General features: G+C 40.3%; 1 protein-coding gene across 1 annotated transcript in view; it reads left to right on the forward strand.

The window, feature by feature from the left end:
• The window catches only part of LOC128689128 (uncharacterized), a 91,345-nt gene that overhangs the window by 46,728 nt on the left and 22,117 nt on the right, over nt 1-22,500 (forward strand). The window contains exon 4 of the mRNA XM_053777251.2: nt 11,650-11,854. Within this exon, the coding sequence (XP_053633226.1) occupies nt 11,650-11,854 (205 nt within the window). The remainder of the gene's footprint in view (nt 1-11,649; nt 11,855-22,500) is intronic.

A 22,500-nucleotide genomic window follows, 5' to 3' on the forward strand; every position in this document is an offset into this window, starting at 1 on the left:
CCTACCCCATACCTCTTCGACCCCATTGCCTATGCTCTCATTAGCCCATCTATCCTCCAATAGCTGTTTATATCTTTCCCTAACTGCCTCCTCTTTTAGTTTATAAACCTTCACCTCTCTCTTCCCTGATGCTTCTATTCTCCTTGTATCCCATCTACCTTTTACTCTCAGTGTAGCTACAACTAGAAAGTGATCTGATATGTCTCTTGCCCCTCTATAAACATGTACATCCTGAAGTCTACTCAACAGTCTTTTATCTACCAATACATAATCCAACAAACTACTGTCATTTCGCCCTACATCATATCTTGTATACTTATTTATCCTCTTTTTCTTAAAATATGTATTACCTATAACTAAACCCCTTTCTATACAAAGTTCAATCAAAGGGCTCCCATTATCATTTACACCTGGCACCCCAAACTTACCTACCACACCCTCTCTAAAAGTTTCTCCTACTTTAGCATTCAGGTCCCCTGCCACAATTACTCTCTCACTTGGTTCAAAGGCTCCTATACATTCACTTAACATCTCCTAAAATCTCTCTCTCTCCTCTGCATTCCTCTCTTCTCCAGGTGCATACACGCTTATTATGACCCACTTCTCGCATCCAACGTTTACTTTAATCCACATAATTCTTGCATTTACACTTTCATATTCTCTTTTCTCCTTCCATAACTGATCATTCAACATTACTGCTACCCCTTCCTTTGCTCTAACTCTCTCAGATACTCCAGATTTAATCCCATTTATTTCCCCCCACCGAAACTCCCCTACCCCCTTCAGCTTTGTTTCGCTTAGGGCCAGGACATCCAACTTCTTTTCATTCATAACATCAGCAATCATCTGTTTCTTGTCATCCGCACTACATCCACGCACATTCAAGCGTCCCAGTTTTATAAAGTTTTTCTTCTTCTCTTTTTTAGTAAATGTCTACAGGAGAAGGGGTTACTAGCCCATTGCTCCCGGCATTTTAGTCGCCTCATACGACACGCATGGCTTACGGAGGAAAGATTCTTTTCCACTTCCTCATGGATAATAGAAGAAATGAAGAACAAGAGCTATGTAGAAAAAGGAGAAAAACCTAGGTGTATGTATATGTATATGTATGTGCGTGTCTGTGAAGTGTGACCAAAGTGTAAGTTGGAGTAGCTAGATATCCCTGTTACCTAGCGTGTTTATATATATATATATATATATATATATATATATATATATATATATATATATATATATATATATATATATATATATATACATATTCTTTTTTATATATATAATGGGGTCCACCTTCGTTGTAAATTGTGGGACCCATAGCCTCGGAAAAGTGGATAAAAAGGCTTCAAGGAAGAATATTTGGATTTCTTCCTGAAGCCGATTGAATATTCCACTTCCCCTACCACCCCATATATATATATATATATATATATATATATATATATATATATATATATATATATATATATATATATATATATATATATATATATATATATATATATATATATATATACATATATATATATATATATATATATATATATATATATATATATATATATATATATATATATATATATATATATATGCAAAACAACCACTCTGAAAAAATAGAGAAATTCCAAGCGCTTTCGTGACTACTCACATTATCAAGGAACTATGAAAGTAAAGCATCCAAGGAAGCTATATAAGGGGTCTGGCCAACACCTCACTATCAGATCCCACAACGGTTAAACACCTGACGCGCGCCGACCCAACTTGGATAGGTCCTTTGCACAACTCACCCCACAAACTATTCTACCCAAGAAAATTTAAAAATTATATGTCCAGTGTATTATTAAATTCTTCCCAAATTCTATTAATTATAAATGGATCTAATTTATATAAACCAAAGGAAATATTCATATTATTGTCAAAACTGCTTTTTATGAAACAAGATTCAATTATATTCCTGTCGACCATGGACTTGCTTGATACTACTTTCTCAACTTTTTGAAAATCAATTGGATGGTTAAAATCTCTTACATGAATAAATAGAGCATTGGAATCTTGTCCAGTTCTAATGCTATATTTATGTTGTTTTAATCTTAGTTCGAGATTTTTACCAGTTTGACCGTAATAAACTTTATCGCAAATTTTGCAAGGAATCTTATAGACACATCCGTCAGCATTTTGGGGGGAATTCTTTATCAAAAGTTTTTTTACTGTATCAAGATTTTTGAATACAACTTTAATAATAAAAGTCTTAAGAAGAGAAGGCATATCAACCAAGTTTTCATGGTAAGGGAGAACCAACATATTTTTAGTTGAATAAGGCTGGTTGTCCCTTTTTGGAGTGTAAAAAGTATTTCTAGCAACTTTAAAAGATTTATCAATTACATTTCTTGGGTATTTTAAATCATTACCTATTTCATAAATTTTGGATATTTCCTCATCTATGAACTCAGGACTACAAATTCGTAAAACTCTCAGAAACATTGATGAGAAAACATACAGTTTGACTCTATCTTGATGCGAGGAATAATAGTGGACATAGGAACAGTTATTTGTAGGTTTTCTGTAAATTTTAAATTTGAATTCATTATTATGTCGTGCCGAGTATGTAAAACTGGTCAATTAGCAAGAACTCATTTAAAATTAAGTCCTTTCTGAAATTTTCTCTTATACGATTAAAGATATATATTTTTCATTAATGTTAATGTAAAAATTTTTAATTTTGCACCAAAAGAATCTTAGAAAACTTACCTAACCTTATTATAAAAAGAGCAATTTATTTTAGGCTAACCGAACTTAATATATTTTAAATATGTTTACAATAATTTAATACTAAACAAACACAATGAAATATATTTTTCTCGTTAGGTTCAGAATGATTTTGGCGAAATTATTGCATACACAAATTTTCACTTGTCCTATATGGCAAGATGAGCGTTGCTATTTAAGCCAAGATCGCAAGTTCTGCCTATTCGGCACGACATATATATATATATATATATATATATATATATATATATATATATATATATATATATATATATATATATATATATATATATATATATATATATTTATATACCTATATATATATATATATATATATATATATATATATATATATATATATATATATATATATATATATATATATATATATATATATATTTATACACCTATATATATATATATATATATATATATATATATATATATATATATATATATATATATATATATATATATATATATATATACCTATATATATATATATATATATATATATATATATATATATATATATATATATATATATATATATATATGAATATTTATTTATTTTTTTATTATCACACCGGCCGATTCCCACCAAGGCAGGGTGGCCCGAAAAAGAAAAACTTTCACCATCATTCACTCCATCACTGTCTTGCCAGAAGGGTGCTTTACACTACAGTTTTTAAACTGCAACATTAACACCCCTCCTTCAGAGTGCAGGCACTGTACTTCCCATCTCCAGGACTCAAGTCCGGCCTGCCGGTTTCCCTGAATCCCTTCATAAATGTTACTTTGCTCACACTCCAACAGCACGTCAAGTATTAAAAACCATTTGTCTCCATTCACTCCTATCAAACACGCTCACGCATGCCTGCTGGAAGTCCAAGCCCCTCGCACACAAAACCTCCTTTACCCCCTCCCTCCAACCCTTCCTAGGCCGACCCCTACCCCGCCTTCCTTCCACTACAGACTGATACACTCTTGAAGTCATTCTGTTTCGCTCCATTCTCTCTACATGTCCGAACCACCTCAACAACCCTTCCTCAACCCTCTGGACAACAGTTTTAGTAATCCCGCACCTCCTCCTAACTTCCAAACTACGAATTCTCTGCATTATATTCACACCACACATTGCCCTCAGACATGACATCTCCACTGCCTCCAGCCTTCTCCTCGCTGCAACATTCATCACCCACGCTTCACACCCATATAAGAGCGTTGGTAAAACTATACTCTCATACATATATATATGTATATATATATATATGGTATAAACCTTGGTAATAAATACCGACAAGTTGGTTTAGAAAGACACGTAAGCAAACACTATAACATGACTCCACGGGGCATTTGATGAACTGGAACGAGGCACAACTCGTTCTCACCGAACCAGACCTCAGACGCCGACGGTGCCTAGAAGCCTCACTAATCACCGTCACCGACACTATAGAACGCAACACTGGAAACTACAAAATTTCAAAAACATTGGCATACATGATACTTAAGCAGCACCAACCCAACAACACAGGAGTCACGTGATTTCATCGTCTACCCTCGCCTCGCATGGGCCAGTAGGCCTTCTACAGTGTTCCTCCATTCTTATGTTCTTATGACATTCCTCAGGTCACGTGCGTCACATCTCACTCTCCGCCTATATATATAATGTCTTTCTACCTCTGTATGTTAGAATTGATCAAGGTTCCAAGACCGAAACGTTTTCTAATAAATATGTTATAGTGTTTGCTTACGTGTCTTTCTAAACCAACCTATATATATATATATATATATATATATATATATATATATATATATATATATATATATATATATATATATATATATATATATATATATATATATATGTATATATGTATATATATATATAAACAAACATGTGTGATGGGTCCTCTCCAACACAGGAAGGATACAAATGTTACCGACAGTTTTGTAACGTGTTTAGATTAAGCTTAATGTTTGTTTTACAAGTAGTAATTTATACCGCAGAGGTTATTACGCTTTAGTGTGCGTCTGTGAAGGTGGTAATCGCTGACAGTGCTGAACTCTAGGGTGGTGATCCCAGGTTTTACGATCAGCAGCAACTGTTATATGAAGTGCCTTGGGTCTATGTTGCTGCTGCTGGTGATTGTGGTGGTGTTACTGGTGATTGTGGTGGTGATACTGGTTTGTTGTGGTGGTGTTATTGGTGATTGTGGTGGTGATACTGGTTTATTGTGGTGGTGATACTGGTGATTGTGGTGGTGATACTGGTTTATTGTGGTGGTATTACTGGTGATTGTGGTGGTGTTACTGGTGATTGTGGTGGTGATACTGGTTTGTTGTGGTGGTGTTATTGGTGATTGTGGTGGTGTTACTGGTTTATCGTGGTGGTGTTACTGGTGATTGTGGTGGTGATACTGGTTTATTGTGGTGGTATTACTGGTGATTGTGGTGGTGATACTTGTTTGTTGTGGTGGTGTTACTGGTGATTGTGGTGGCGATACTGGTTTGTTGTGGTGGTGTTATTGGTGATTGTGGTGGTGATACTGGTTTATTGTGGTGGTGATACTGGTGATTGTGGTGGTGATACTGGTTTATTGTGGTGGTATTACTGGTGATTGTGGTGGTAATACTTGTTTGTTGTGGTGGTGTTACTGGTGATTGTGGTGGTGATACTGGTTTGTTGTGGTGGTGTTACTGGTGATTGTGGTGGTGATACTGGTTTATTGTGGTGGTATTACTGGTGATTGTGGTGGTGATACTTGTTTGTTGTGGTGGTGTTACTGGTGATTGTGGTGGTGATACTGGTTTATTGTGGTGGTGTTACTGGTGATTGTGGTGGTGTTACTGGTGATTGTGGTGGTGTTACTGGTGATTGTGGTGGTGATACTGGTTTATTGTGGTGGTGTTACTGGTGATTGTGGTGGTTATACTGGTTTATTGTGGTGGTGTTACTGGTGATTGTGGTGGTGATACTGGTGATTGTTGTGGGTGTGGTCTTAATGTACGTTTATTAACCTCGGTATGTAGAGATATTAGTATCAATAATATTATCTTATAGTCTTGTCTGTAAGACAGATTGAGAGCGGTCATGGAAGATATTGATAAAGCTGCAAATGTGGCTTTGAGCGCGTGCGTGAGCGCGTGCGTGCATGCGTGAGTGCATGCATATGCAGGCGTGCGTTAGCACGTGCGTGGCATTGCTCGCAAGGTTGCCCAAGGCTGCCACCAGCCATCACAGGTTAGTGAGGAAGAGGAGGAGGAGGAGGAGGAGGGAAGGAAGACATTCAGGAAAACATGCCAGAGGAAGGAAGACATGGAGGGGAATAACCAGGAGGACAAGAAAAGGAATACTCGAACAAGAATCTCCAGGAGTGTGTGTGTGTGTGTATATGTGTGTATGTGTGTGTATGTTTGTGTATGTGTGTGTGTGTATGTGTGTGTGTGTGTGTGTGTGTGTGTGTGTGTGTGTGTGTGTGTGTGTGTGTATGTGTGTGTGCCTCACTCTCACATCCACCTCACTCCCTCACCTGCCAGGTGAAGCATCCACCTCACTCCCTCACCTGACAGGTGAAGCATCCACCTCACTCCCTCACCTGACAGGTGAAGCATCCACCTCACTCCCTCACCTGACAGGTGTAGCATGCACCTCACTCCCTCACCCGCCAGGTGAAGCAACCACCTCACTCCCTCACCCGCCAGGTGAAGCAACCACCTCACTCCCTCACCCGCCAGGTCACTGTGGTTGCAACTAGCCATGGTGAACGAATAAATTTTACTAGTTATATCCATGAAAAATGTGCATTCATAACGGAACTTCTGGGTTCTTCCGCCTTGTGGTATAATAGCTATCTTTTGGCTGAGTACATTGCCAAATGTTCTGCTCTAATTAATGATGCGAAGAGTATGAGCCGAGATTTTATAGGAATCTCCCTGTATGATGATTTATGCAGAACAGGACAGACTATCCTACAGGGTAGTCTAAAGTCAAGGTAAGAGCAAATTTGTGCGTCTTACTGAGTTATCCAACCACCGCTCTCAAACAGGTACGAAATGCGCCTCGGTGCAGTTGCTCGGTGGCCTTGCTTGCCATGCTGGACACTTAGGCCTTCGTAGCTACAGTGAAATCAAATTTCATTCACAGGATGCCCATTTCATGGGTCACTACTAGTCACCGTCTATTCCTCATCACACGAATCCACGTTGTCTTACGATTATCGTCAAATGTTTTCTCAGTAGCAAATACATCCTGTTTGTTTACAACCCCAGCAAGACACTGTAAAGTCCCTAATTTGGTGAGTGATGCACCTTGCGGGCAATGAGCAGTGCCACCCTTAATATACGTGGATATTAAAAAGCAATAATTTACTAATGTGTTGCATTTAGGGACGAAGCATCATGGGTTCTTGAAATATCCGCTTCTTAAAAATGATCACGAACACTGCCTTGTGGTACACCGTTCTGACTGAGTGGTTGCAGTCTACCACAAGAAGGTAATTCTTGTTAGGGGTACACTTGCTCAAACTTCACTCTGAAGGTATTCCCTTGTTAAAACTTTACTTTGAAGGTAATCCTTTGTGCTAACCCTTCAAAGTCAGCACGAGAATCAAAGTGAAGTTTTAACAAGGGATTACCTTCAAGGTAAAGTTTCAATATAATACATCATCTTCAAAGTAAAGTTTTAACAAGGGATTACCTTATTAAACTTTACTTTGATTCCTTCACAACCAAGTGACAGTCTCGTCCTGACTTTGGCTGGTCCCAAATCCTTTGCAGCATCAAATAATTTAAGGAAATGGGCTTTGTAACCTTTGACTACTTTGGTTCATTTCTTGGAACTAACCATAGTGAGTGTCTCCCTTGTTGCAACTAGCCATGGTGATTGTCTCTTGTTGCAACTAACCATGGTGATTGTCTCTTGTTGCAACTAGCCATGGTGATTGTCTCTCTGTTTGCAATAGTAGCTGCCTGCCAGTCTCTCTCCGCCTTGCTCGTTGAACGCGTGTTCCGGCACTGAGTTTTATATGCGAGAGGAATAGATTTTTGCCTTCTAGCTCATTTACGCCGTCATGGTGCGAGGAGTTTGTGGCTGCTGTCAAGGAAGCTCTTGATTTACGATCATGAAGATAATTTTTTCCCCCTTTTTTTCTCTTTGTATGTGTGCTTTTCTTCTTTTCACCTCTTTCTATCTCAGTCTCTCTCTCTTTCCATTTTATACTCATTAACGCAAAATATATGAAAGTCAGGGAACAGCTTTTCCAATCCTTCTCTATTTTACTGACTAATGTCTAACAGGTGTTGTGATAGCTCTTTAAATCTGTATGCGCCTATCACACCTGCCCGACGCTCCCGCTAAGTACGAGCATTGGTCACAGATGCTCCTTCCCGGAAGAGATTGAGACTGCCGCTATAATGCCTTACCATCCATGAAATTCTCCTAAATCCCTTCGCCACTTCTCACCCAACCTTCAGTTTAGTTACCCAGGAAACACCGCTGATGCTTAATAGGAATCCTGACGAAGTTGGCGTGGGTAATGAGGTGTGAGCTGGGAAGCAACAACTTGCCGCTGAGAAGCTAGCCATAACAAGTGAGGCTCCTCAGGTATCAGTCCCATGGTCTAGTCCCTTTTGTTTATACTTTGCGTAATCTTGAAAAGCTCACACATTACGCAGATGAGACGAGTACACACGAGTACTCGACATCTGAGGACGACTGACAAAACATTCAACGGGACCTACATGAAGTCTTGTGTCATTTAATGTAAAATTTCGAATATAAGTTACAACAGTTATAAAAACACATGTGGTCATGGAGCCAATAGATGTAAACAGTGATAATGAAGGTTTGTTCTACACAGATTCTTCCTTTCGTAGCTGCAGATATAATGTAATAGTAAGATGTACTTGCAGAAAGAGAGCCAGTTAGCGTTGTTGAGTGGTAACACTGCAACTCGCATCAGAGACTCTTACTCTGTTACCCTCTGCACTCTAAGTGGTTCTGGGGAATTATCTTCCCCCTTGTGCCCGGTCTTAGACCAGGCCTCCTAGGTTAGAGAAGAAATATTACAGGATCAAAAACTGTCAAGAAAAGGCCATAGGAAAATCAAAGTATGTTTATATTAGCTGTAAGTGGACGTTTGTAAGAGTGACCTGTTATCTTACGTGTTCACGAGACAGAAGATCAACATTCCTCCCAGAGCACAAAAAAATATTATTAAGTTTCTTTTCTACACTCATTTGAGAGGAGGATGGTACCTCCCTGGACGGTTGCTGTGTATCAAACTGGGGTCACTTCTCAGACCAATACAGTAACAAACGTCTGTCTTGCTTCATAGTCAGGAATTTCGGGAGAAAAATATAGATAAGACTTCGCCTTGTTATCTCTCTCTCTCTCTCTCTCTCTCTCTCTCTCTCTCTGTTGTTCTTATTCATTTTAATAATGCAATTTACGTCCTAACACATCCTAGCAAATTTATCAATGCTCTCTCTTTTTTTTTTTTTTGCTGATTTGTTATTTTTTCTGAGCTTCCAGACATCCGCGTAACTGACTGACTTTCTTTGTTCATGAGTGATGAATATTCTCAAGTTCTCCGTTAATTTTATATTATTGAATTGTTCAACTATAACATACGGGTGTGAACGTCCCAAACACTCATATACACACACACACACACACACACACACACACACACACACACACACACACACACACACACACACACACACACACACACACACACATACACACACACACACACACACACACACACACACACACACACACACCTCTACAAACACAGTCACCGTTAAAAAAAAAACATACTGTTACAAACACACTAAACATACAATGGTACTAAAAACAGCTGCGATTACAAAGACATACTGTTACAAACACTACATATGCTGTTACAAATACTATACATATACTGTTACAAACACTGTTACAAACACTGTTACAAATACTATACATACACTGTTACAAATGCTATACATACACTGTTACAAACACTGTTACAAACACTGTTACAAATACTATACATACACTGTTACAAATGCTATACATACACTGTTACAAACACTGTTACAAATACTATACATACACTGTTACAAATGCTATACATACACTGTTACAAACACTGTTACAAACACTGTTACAAACACTGTTACAAATACTATACATACACTGTTACAAATACTATACATACACTGTTACAAACACTGTTACAAATACTATACATACACTGTTACAAACACTGTTACAAATACTATACATACACTGTTACAAATACTATACATACACTGTTACAAATACTATACATACACTGTTACAAACACTGTTACAAATACTATACAAACACTGTTACAAACACTGTTACAAATACTATACATACACTGTTACAAATACTATACATACACTGTTACAAACACTGTTACAAATACTATACATACACTGTTACAAATACTATACATACACTGTTACAAACACTGTTACAAATACTATACATACACTGTTACAAATACTATACATACACTGTTACAAACACTGTTACAAATACTATACATACACTGTTACAAATACTATACATACGCTGTTACAAACACTGTTACAAATACTATACATACACTGTTACAAACACTGTTACAAATACTATACATACACTGTTACAAATACTATACATACACTGTTACAAACACTGTTACAAATACTATACATACACTGTTACAAATACTATACATACACTGTTACAAACACTGTTACAAATACTATACATACACTGTTACAAATACTATACATACGCTGTTACAAACACTGTTACAAATACTATACATACACTGTTACATACACTGTTACAAACACTGTTACAAATACTATACATACACTGTTACAAACACTGTTACAAATACTATACATACACTGTTACAAATACTATACATACACTGTTACATACACTGTTACAAATACTATACATACACTGTTACATACACTGTTACAAACATTGTTACAAATACTATACATACACTGTTACATACACTGTTACATACACTGTTACATACACTGTTACAAACACTGTTACAAATACTATACATACACTGTTACATACACTGTTACATACACTGTTACATACACTGTTACAAACACTGTTACAAATACTATACATACACTGTTACATACACTGTTACATACACTGTTACATACACTGTTACAAACACTGTTACAAATACTATACATACACTGTTACATACACTGTTACAAACACTGTTACAAATACTATACATACACTGTTACATACACTGTTACATACACTGTTACATACACTGTTACAAACACTGTTACAAATACTATACATACACTGTTACAAACACTGTTACAAATACTATACATACACTGTTACAAACACTGTTACAAATACTATACATACACTGTTACAAACACTGTTACAAATACTATACATACACTGTTACAAACACTGTTACAAATACTATACATACGCTGTCATTCACTACACATTCACTCTTACAAAAACAATCACCACTACAATAAACACTCACGGTTACAAATACGGTGCACCGTTACAGAAGCATCCAGCGTTACAGTCACCAGGTGTGACAACCTAACTGATGGAGGAGCCATTACTGAAGGTACACATTTACAAACACACACACACACACACACACACACACACACACACACACACACACACACACACACACACACACACACACACACACACACACACACACACACACACACGCGCGCGCGCGCGCGTAACACCCTCTACACCACACTCCTTTAACACCCACGCCCATGTAACACCCTCTACACCCACGCTCCTGTAACGCCCACGCCCACGTAACACCCTCCTTTTCTGCTTCCCACCACAGGTTCTCTCACCTCCTCGCAGTTCCCGGTGTTCACGCTATACGTACAGAAGAACTGCCTGGTGGACTCCCCGTCCTGCGACCGAGCCTGGAGCTTCGAACGCGTCATGGGCTTCGAAATGGAAGGCTTCGCTAAGAAGAGCAAACGAGTGGCCACCCGCCAGGAGTGCGAAGTCCTCTGCCTTCAGGAGCAGGACTTCCCTTGCAGGTGAGCGGTGAAGAGATTCATGGCAGTCACTGCTGCCTTCACAATCAGGAGTTTCCCTGAAGGTGAGTTGTGAGGATGTTCATAGCAGTCACTGCTGAGGTTCTCTTAACTTCAGGAAAGTCACGACTGGATTCACTTAAATTTTAGCTGGGTTTGATTTAGGTTTATTTGGGTTACAGTTAAATTTCTGCGGCGTTTTAATTAAGTTTTAATTGGATTTCAATTAGGCTTTGCTTGTGTGTGAACATGAAAAGCAACATAGAAGGAAGCATACAAAGCAACACATAAGGAAGCATACAAAACAACATAGAAGGAAGCATACAAAGCAACACATAAGGAAGCATATAAAACAACATAGAAGGAAGCATGCAAAGCAACATAGATGGAAGCATGCCAAGCAACATAGAAGGGAGCATATAAAGCAACATAGATGGAAGCATACAAAGCAACATAGAAGGAAGCATATAAAGCAACATAGAAGGGAGCATATAAAGCAACAAAGAAGGCAGCATACAAAGCAACATAGAAGGGAGCATATAAAGCAACATAGAAGGGAGCATATAAAGCAACATAGAAGGGAGCATATAAAGCAACATAGAAGAGAGCATATAAAGCAACATAGATGGAAGCATACAAAGCAACATAGAAGGAAGCATACAAAGCAACATAGAGGGGAGCATATAAAGCAACATAGAAGGGAGCATATAAAGCAACATAGAAGGGAGCATATAAAGCAACATAGAAGGGAGCATATAAAGCAACATAGAAGGGAGTATATAAAGCAACATAGAAGGGAGCATATAAAGCAACATAGAAGGAAGCATATAAAGCAACATAGAAGGGAGCATATAAAGCAACATAGAAGGAAGCATATAAAGCAACATAGAAGGAAGCATATAAAGCAACATAGAAGGAAGCATATAAAGCAACATAGAAGGGAGCATATAAAGCAACATAGAAGGAAGCATATAAAGCAACATAGAAGGAAGCATATAAAGCAACATAGAAGGGAGCATATAAAGCAACATAGAAGGAAGCATACAAAGCAACATAGAAGGAAGCATATAAAGCAACATAGAAGGAAGCATATAAAGCAACATAGAAGGGAGCATATAAAGCAACATAGAAGGAAGCATACAAAGCAACATAGAAGGAAGCATATAAAGCAACATAGAAGGAAGCATACAAAGCAACATAGAAGAGAGCATATAAAGCAACATAGATGGAAGCATACAAAGCAACATAGAAGGAAGCATACAAAGCAACATAGAGGGGAGCATATAAAGCAACATAGAAGGGAGCATATAAAGCAACATAGAAGGGAGCATATAAAGCAACATAGAAGGGAGCATATAAAGCAACATAGAAGGGAGTATATAAAGCAACATAGAAGGGAGCATATAAAGCAACATAGAAGGAAGCATATAAAGCAACATAGAAGGGAGCATATAAAGCAACATAGAAGGAAGCATATAAAGCAACATAGAAGGAAGCATATAAAGCAACATAGAAGGAAGCATATAAAGCAACATAGAAGGGAGCATATAAAGCAACATAGAAGGGAGCATATAAAGCAACATAGAAGGAAGCATATAAAGCAACATAGAAGGGAGCATATAAAGCAACATAGAAGGAAGCATACAAAGCAACATAGAAGGAAGCATATAAAGCAACATAGAAGGAAGCATATAAAGCAACATAGAAGGGAGCATATAAAGCAACATAGAAGGAAGCATACAAAGCAACATAGAAGGGAGCATATAAAGCAACATAGAAGGAAGCATACAAAGCAACATAGAAGGGAGCATATAAAGCAACATAGAAGGAAGCATATAAAGCAACATAGAAGGGAGCATATAAAGCAACATAGAAGGGAGCATATAAAGCAACATAGAAGGGAGCATATAAAGCAACAAGAAAGAGCAGGACAGGCGTAAAGAACATATATTTTTCTCATGTCATGTGAAGTTAATTTGGCCTACGCCAGCACCACAGCACCGCAGCACCACAGCACCACAGCACCACAGCACCGCAGCACCACAGCACCGCAGCACCACAGCACCACAGCACCACAGCACCACAGCATCGCAGCACCACAGCACCACAGCACCACAGCATCGCAGCACCACAGCACCACAGCACCACAGCACCACAGCATCGCAGCACCGCAGCAACGCAGCTCCACAGCATCACAGCATCACAGCACCACAGCACCACAGCACCACAGCACCACAGCATCACAGCACCGCAGCACCGCAGCACCGCAGCTCCACAGCATCGCAGCACCGCAGCACCGCAGCTCCACAGCACCACAGCACCACAGCATCGCAGCACCACAGCACCACAGCACCACAGCACCACAGCATCGCAGCACCGCAGCAACGCAGCAGCACAGCACCACAGCACCACAACACCACAACACCACAGCACCACAGCACCACAGCACCACAGCACCACAGCACCACAGCATCGCAGCACCGCAGCAACGCAGCACCACAGCACCACAGCACCACAGCACCACAGCACCACAGCACCACAGCATCACAGCACCGCAGCATCGCAGCACCGCAGCACCGCAGCTCCACAGCACCACAGCACCGCCTTGACGAAATTACCTTTACTCGGAAGGTGTCTCCAGGGGGAAGGGGAGGGGGTTTTGGGTAGGGGGAAGGTAGGGAGAGGGAAGAGGGAGGGAGGGAGGGTATTGTTCGACATGACCTGAGGGTAGAGACATACCTAGTGGACATACCTAGTGGACATACCTAGTGGACATACCTAGAGGACATACCTAGTGGACATACCTAGTGGACATACCTAGTGGACATACCTAGAGGACATACCTAGTGGACATACCTAGTGGACACACCTAGTGGACATACCTAGTGGACATACCAAGTGGACATACCTAGAGGACACACCTAGTGAACATACCTAGTGGACACACCTAGTGGACATACCTAGAGGACATACCTAGTGGACATACCTAGTGGACATACCTAGTGGACATACCTAGAGGACATACCTACTGGACATACCTACTGGACATACCTAGTGGACATACCTAAAAGACACACCTAGTGGACATGCCTAGTGGACATACCTAGAGGACATACCTAGTGGACATACCTGGTGGACATACCTAGTGGACACACCTAGTGAACATACCTAGTGGACTTACCAAGTGGACATACCTAGTGGACATACCTAGTGGACATACCTAGTGGACATACCTAGTGGACATATCTAGAGAACATACCTAGTGGACATACCTAGTGGACACAACTAGTGGACATACCTAGTGGACATACCTAGTGGACATACCTAGTGGACATACCTAGTGGACATACCTAGTGGACATACCTAGAAGACATACCTAGTGGGCATACCTAGTGGACATACCTAGTGGACATACCTAGTGGACATACCTAGAGAACATACCTAGTAGACATACCTAGTGGACACAACTAGTGGACATACCTAGTGGACATACCTAGTGGACATACCTAGTGGACATACCTAGTGGACATACCTAGTGGACATACCTAGTGGACATACCTAGAAGACATACCTAGTGGGCATACCAAGTGGACATATCTAGTGGACATACCTAGTGGACATACCTAGAGAACATACCTAGTGGACATACCTAGTGGACACAACTAGTGGACATACCTAGTGGACATACCTAGTGGACATACCTAGTGGACATACCTAGTGGACATACCTAGTGGACACAACTAGTGGACATACCTAGTGGACATACCTAGTGGACATACCTAGTGGACATACCTAGTGGACATACCTAGTGGACATACCTAGTGGACATACCTAGAAGACATACCTAGTGGGCATACCAAGTGGACATACCTAGTGGACATACCTAGTGGACATACCTAGAGAACATACCTAGTGGACATACCTAGTGGACACAACTAGTGGACATACCTAGTGGACATACCTAGTGGACATACCTAGTGGACATACCTAGTGGACATACCTAGTGGACATACCTAGTGGACATACCTAGTGGACATACCTAGTGGACATACCTAGTGGACATACCTAGTGGACATACCTAGAAGACATACCTAGTGGGCATACCTAGTGGACATACCTAGTGGACATACCTAGAGAACATACCTAGTGGACATACCTAGTGGACACAACTAGTGGACATACCTAGTGGACATACCTAGTGGACATACCTAGTGGACATACCTAGTGGACACAACTAGTGGACATACCTAGTGGACATACCTAGTGGGCATACCTAGTGGACATACCTAGTGGACATACCTAGTGGACATACCTAGTAGACATACCTAGTGGACATACCTAGTGGACATACCTAGTGGACATACCTAGTGGACATACCTAGTAGACATACCTAGTGGACATACCTAGTGGACATACCTAGTGGACATACCTAGTGGACATACCTAGTGGACATACCTAGTAGACATACCTAGTGGACATACCTAGTGGACATACCTAGTAGACATACTTAGTGGACATACCTAGTGGACATACCTAGTGGACATACCTAGTGGACATACCTAGTAGACATACCTAGTGGACATACCTAGTGGACATACCTAGTAGACATACCTAGTGGATATACCTAGTAGACATACCTAGTGGACATACCTAGTAGACATACCTAGTGGACATACCTAGTGGACATACCTAGTAGACATACCTAGTGGACATACCTAGTGGACATACCTAGTAGACATACTTAGTGGACATACCTAGTGGACATACCTAGTGGACATACCTAGTGGACATACCTAGTAGACATACTTAGTGGACATACCTAGTGGACATACCTAGTGGACATACCTAGTGGACATACCTAGTAGACATACTTAGTGGACATACCTAGTGGACATACCTAGTGGACATACCTAGTAGACATACCTAGTGGACATACCTAGTGGACATACCTAGTAGACATACTTAGTGGACATACCTAGTGGACATACCTAGTGGACATACCTAGTAGACATACCTAGTGGACATACCTAGTGGACATACCTAGTAGACATACCTAGTGGACATACCTAGTGGACATACCTAGTAGACATACCTAGTGGACATACCTAGTGGACATACCTAGTAGACATACTTAGTGGACATACCTAGTGGACACACCTAGTGGACATACCTAGTGGATGTTTTCAGGGGTCAACGCCCCCTGACCCCCGTCTAACATAAAGCAATATATAAGATATCTGATAAACTAAAATAATTAAAAACAACGAAAAATAAAACTCATTTATTGGAAGATCAAAAATAACAGTTTGAAAAAAAATCTCCCCAGACGGAATGAAAAAAATTGATGAGGGAATAAAAAAAAAAATCTTGGGAGAAAGAAACCGAAAAAAATAAGAGAAAAAAAAACGAAAATTTGAGAAGGGGATAAAGAAAAAGCCATAGAATAAACAAAAAAATCTGAGAAAGAAAACCCCCAAAAATCTGAGGATAAAACAAATGAAAACATCTGAGAGAGAAAACAAAAACATAAATCTTAAAATAAAGCAAATTAAAATTTAAAAGAATAAAAAAAAGATAGAGAAAGTCTGAGGGAAAAAGATAACGAGAAAGACTAAAGAAAAAGACTGAAAAAAAAGTCTGAGGAATCAATAAGTGGAGGTCCTGGAGACACACCCTGGCGGAGGTCCTGGAAACACCCTGGCGGAGGTCCTGGAGACATCCTGGCGGAGGTCCTGGAGACATCCTGGCGGAGGTCCTGGAGACACCCTGGCGGAGGTCCTGGAAACACCCTGGCGGAGGTCCTGGAGACACACCCTGGCGGAGGTCCTGGAAACACCCTGGCGGAGTGCCTGAAGACTCACCCTGACGGAGGTCCTGGAGACACATCCTGGCGGAGGTCCTGGAGATACACCCTGGTGGAGGTCCAGCAACATGTCCTGCAGTAGCACCCTGAACGGACCTCCATATAAGTCAGGGCTTTTAATTGCACCATCAGCACGTGTATCATTAAGGATGAAGCAACGAGGTGGAGTGTGACCGACCAGTGATGAGATGACCTCCAGGCTCCTGTAATTACCTCTTATTACACGCCTTAATTATCTATCGCGAGTTGAGGTAATGACAGCGAGAAGTTCCAGAGCAATGGCTGAGTAATGGAGAGAGAGAGAGAGAGAGAGAGAGAGAGAGAGAGAGAGAGAGAGAGAGAGAGAGAGAGAGAGCGAGAGAGAGAGAGAGAGATTTGAACAAACTTTCCTCTATCTGTAGCTTCATTCATTAGGTACCTTTTACCTCTCTTCCTGAACTGGCTCATGCTAGGACAGGCTTTGACATGTACAGGTAGTTCGTTCCAAAGGTGTCTGAAGCCTGATCTACTGTAGGTACTACAAAATTGTGCTCATTTCCCTTTGTACCATACGGTTTTTTTGGTTCCCAACTTCGACCAACCTGGCAGCAAGATGTTCTACACACTGCTTGCAAGTAATTTTATAAACATGATTTAACCTCAGTTGCTTCACTCTGTCTACAACATTCAGAATATCCATTTGTTATAGTTCATCCTGGCCTACATGTTCTCTTAGACTCAGGTCCAGGATGAATCTCACCATTTTATCCTGGGTATCTACATGACACAGCTAAACATAGGGTCCTGTGAGCCTCAGTAAGTAGACACTGTGCCTATCTATAGAGGAACTTTAGCCTGGCATTCGCTTTATTTACCAAATTATTCCCTATCACTTCTCCTGACATGCTTGGGTCAAAGGAAATTCTCAGATATTTCACTGAAAATACTGAAGTTATGGGTTGTCCATTACACTGGCCATTAAAAGCTTTGCTTAGAATCTTAAGAGAATTTGTTAAATGCACTAATCTAGCGTATATTTGCCGGGTCAGGCGCACCTCTGCAGCAGTGATGCGTCGGCCTTCAGAGACCTTCCTGCCTACGCCAGATGGTACAATGTCTCCCGCATCCTCTACCCGGCTCCCTCCATCATTACTTTGCAATTGCTAGTATTGAACTCTAATAGTCAGTTACTATGCAATTCTTCTTCGTATAAGTTCTATTACGTTATCATAGTCATCGTCTTTGCGTGTTCTGCTCATCATCTTCGCGCCATCTGTAATCATCATGAGTGATATATATATATATATATATATATATATATATATATATATATATATATATATATATATATATATATATATATATATATATATACATATACGGTTGTGCCTGCCTGCAGGTATTGCCCACGGACATTGTCCTTGTATTAAGGGCATGCTACTGACCACCAGGTGTTGTACCCAGTGTTTTGGGGGTACGACTCTTGACCCCTCCCCCCTTCCCCTGCTAACACCCGCTTCCCCTGGGGTATTGCATTCCTGCTGCAGGCTCTAAACAGCGTTCCAAGATGATCACGTTGTAGTGTCCTTGGCGGTGGGTCGTGTACCCCGAGTACTGGTGACGATGACCGTCATGGCCTCGTTCACCCCGGGTCCCAGTACACATGTTACCGCCAAGACCATTGTCAGAGCTGCTGGTATCAAGCTCTTCTCGCCTCCTCCTCGTCTGCTGTGAAGAAGAATGAGGCGATACTCCCGTGAGGACGAGTAGAGTACATGGAAGGACATAGGAGTACATGGGAGTATGTGTGTATATGGAAGCACGTGGGAGTACAGGAGGGATGGAACTGTAAGACATGAACTAACTCTACATCTACTTAATAAGTACTGTTACTATCTTATCTGCTCTTATTACTCCATAGCGACTCACAGAGCTGTGTGTATCAGTGGTTGCACTTCTGGCTGTCACCAGAAGCTGCTACTGAAACAACAATAGGAATCTGCTGACTTCAGATTTTCCCATCTGTAGTAGGTACATGACGGACCGAATGGATTTAGTGTAGGTTAACTGTGGGTTTAGTGAGTGGTCACGCCAAGTACCGAGTGCACTGGGCAACACCTCCCTCGTGTCCTCCCTCACCTTACATCTACCTTATTCGTCAAGTAAATTTTGCCACGTTTCCCGACATAAAAAAAAAAATTTGTGCTAGTCAGCAAGCTTGATTGGTCGATTTATGCTGATCGTGAAGACTCTGGCCACTCCTCCCACTAGAGATTAGTATATCTACTCGCTAATCCTGCACTTGCAAAGTGCTTGTCTAACTTTAGCTGATAGCTTATTCCATTCAGCTATAATTATCCTTTCGTTATAGACTCAGTGAGCACTTCAAACACTTGATAAATGAAACACTTCTGCAATATTTGGGTATCTTTATTCTGGAAACGTTTCGCCAGCCAGTGGTTCTTCAGTCCAGTGCGGAGAAAGGTGGAAGATAAGGAGGAGTTTGAGTATGGCAAAAGTATTCAATACCTTCAAGGTTTTATTGAGATCTCCGAGTGATCTCAATTTTCTGAAAGAGAAAAGGTTGAGTATTTTCTTATGAGTTGCTTCCTAGTGATGTCAAGAGATTAGTAGCTCTCTATATCCTCTCCAATATATCTACGAGAGAGAAAGAGAGAAAGAGAGAGAGAGAGAGAGAGAGAGAGAGAGAGAGAGAGAGAGAGAGAGAGAGAGAGAGAGAGAGAGAGAGACGGGCGCGAGCGATCCACATTCCAGGAGTGTAAAAGAATGTAATTGGATTCATAAATTACCGAAGTCTTCTTCAATTACCCGACGGCAAAAGAATGACGGAGTGAAATAATCTCACGAGCCCTGGGCTGCTGCGGCCTTTCAAGCTTCAAGCTACACCGTCACTTCCCTGGCCACTTCTCTCTCTGATACTCGCTCAAAAACAACGCTAAAGTAGCAAAGTAACCCGCAAAAAAAAAAAAATGTGTCGAGATGAAATTATAAGGAAAAAAAAGAAAAAAAAAAAGGGAGACAAAGATAGGCCATAATAAGATTACATTTTAGTTAATAGAATGGAGGAGAGAACATGTTGCGGAGACGAAAACAAAGTTCCGCAACACTGTGACATAGTCGGCCAATTACGGGCGGCATAGAATTTTCTCTGATAATGGAAATACCGCGAGAGTGAAGTTCGCGTCCGCCATTATACCAACCACAAGGAGGAGAAGGGGAAAAAAGTGTAGGCGTGTTGTCATCACCTCTTACCACCCCCACCTGCACCCCACACCCCCATCTGCACCCCACACCCCCACCTGCACCTCACACACCTTGCTAGGTGTTGTGGTACAGTGGTGTACGAGTTTGTGGTCTCAGTGGTGCAGTGATCACACTCAACTTTCCTCGTCCACTGATCAATTCCTTAGGCTTAGTTACAAGTATTTCTGGTAGTCTGGTCAGTAGGCCTGCTGCAGTGTTCCTCCATTCTTGTATTCTTATAATCAAACTAAATTCTACGTGGCCAGCCTTATTAGGTCACTCCCCCGAGCACTGTGTGCTTAATAGTTCACTTATTGTGGAATATGCAGATAGTGCAGTAACCTGTGAGATGTGTCAAGGTTTCTTAATAATGAAAATAAGATACTAGACATTAAGCAAATGTTCTAAACTTCTTTGCAAATAAATAAGACATAAACTGTAGATTATATATATATATATATATATATATATATATATATATATATATATATATATATATATATATATATATATATATATATATATATATATATATATATATTATGTCAGTAACTAGTTCTTTCTGAAATTTTAGAAAGGACTTAATTTTAAATGAGTTCTTGCTATTTGACCAGTTTTACATATTCGGCACGACATATATATATATGCTACCTGGGATTCATCTCATTCTTCCGAGATCTAATTGACGACACAGAGATACTGTCGACACATAGTTGTCGTGTCGACACTTAGTTATGTCGACACAGTTCCTTTATCTAAAAAACATTGTTACTTCTGCTTTTTCCTACCGAGGAAATCACCCACCTTGCCTTCCACCTTTCTCTTATTCTTCATGTGCTTGCTAGTAAATAGTAACCGGGCTATTAACACCATTATGTCAATAACCCAAATTTCTGCTCTCCTACCACAGCTCATTTCAAAGCCCGGCATGCGACCCACAATACTCTACTAACACCCTGGTACCTACTTACAGCTAGACGAACACAGGCAACAAGTGTAAAGAGCTCAACACCCAGGTACATATTTACTGCTAAGCGAACAGGATTACAACCCAGATTATTTACAGTTTCAAAATCACACTGTCGCGACTGGAACGATTCGCAACAATCTCACAAAGTGGAGAGAGGAAAATTGGACGTCGTTTCGGTCCGTGGTGGACCATCATCAAGTCATGGTAACGAACCAGGAAGCAGCGAAACGTAGTGAAAGTCTCAAGTTCCAGACTCTCTAGCCAGTTGCTATGTTGCTATGTTATTTACTTTCTCTTTCTCTCTCTTTAATGTTTTAGTGATCGTTATTGTAATCAATGTTAAATATACACAGTTGAGTGATTGATGCTTTCTCTCTCTCTCCACTAGAGTATCATTAATCGGGTCACCTCAGCTGCGTTGAATTTTGATGACTTGGGCTAGCACTGACTTTGTGATGAAGGTAATAAAAAAGATGGGCGTGAACGTACCGGGAAGGGTGCAGAAGAGGCGTGTGAACGTGAGCGTGTTGACATGTGTTTGCGTGTTGATGAGAGGGCTCACTCACTGTATAT

Source organism: Cherax quadricarinatus, chromosome 21, assembly GCF_038502225.1.
Source record: "Cherax quadricarinatus isolate ZL_2023a chromosome 21, ASM3850222v1, whole genome shotgun sequence".
In the NCBI taxonomy this organism is placed as follows: domain Eukaryota; kingdom Metazoa; phylum Arthropoda; class Malacostraca; order Decapoda; family Parastacidae; genus Cherax; species Cherax quadricarinatus.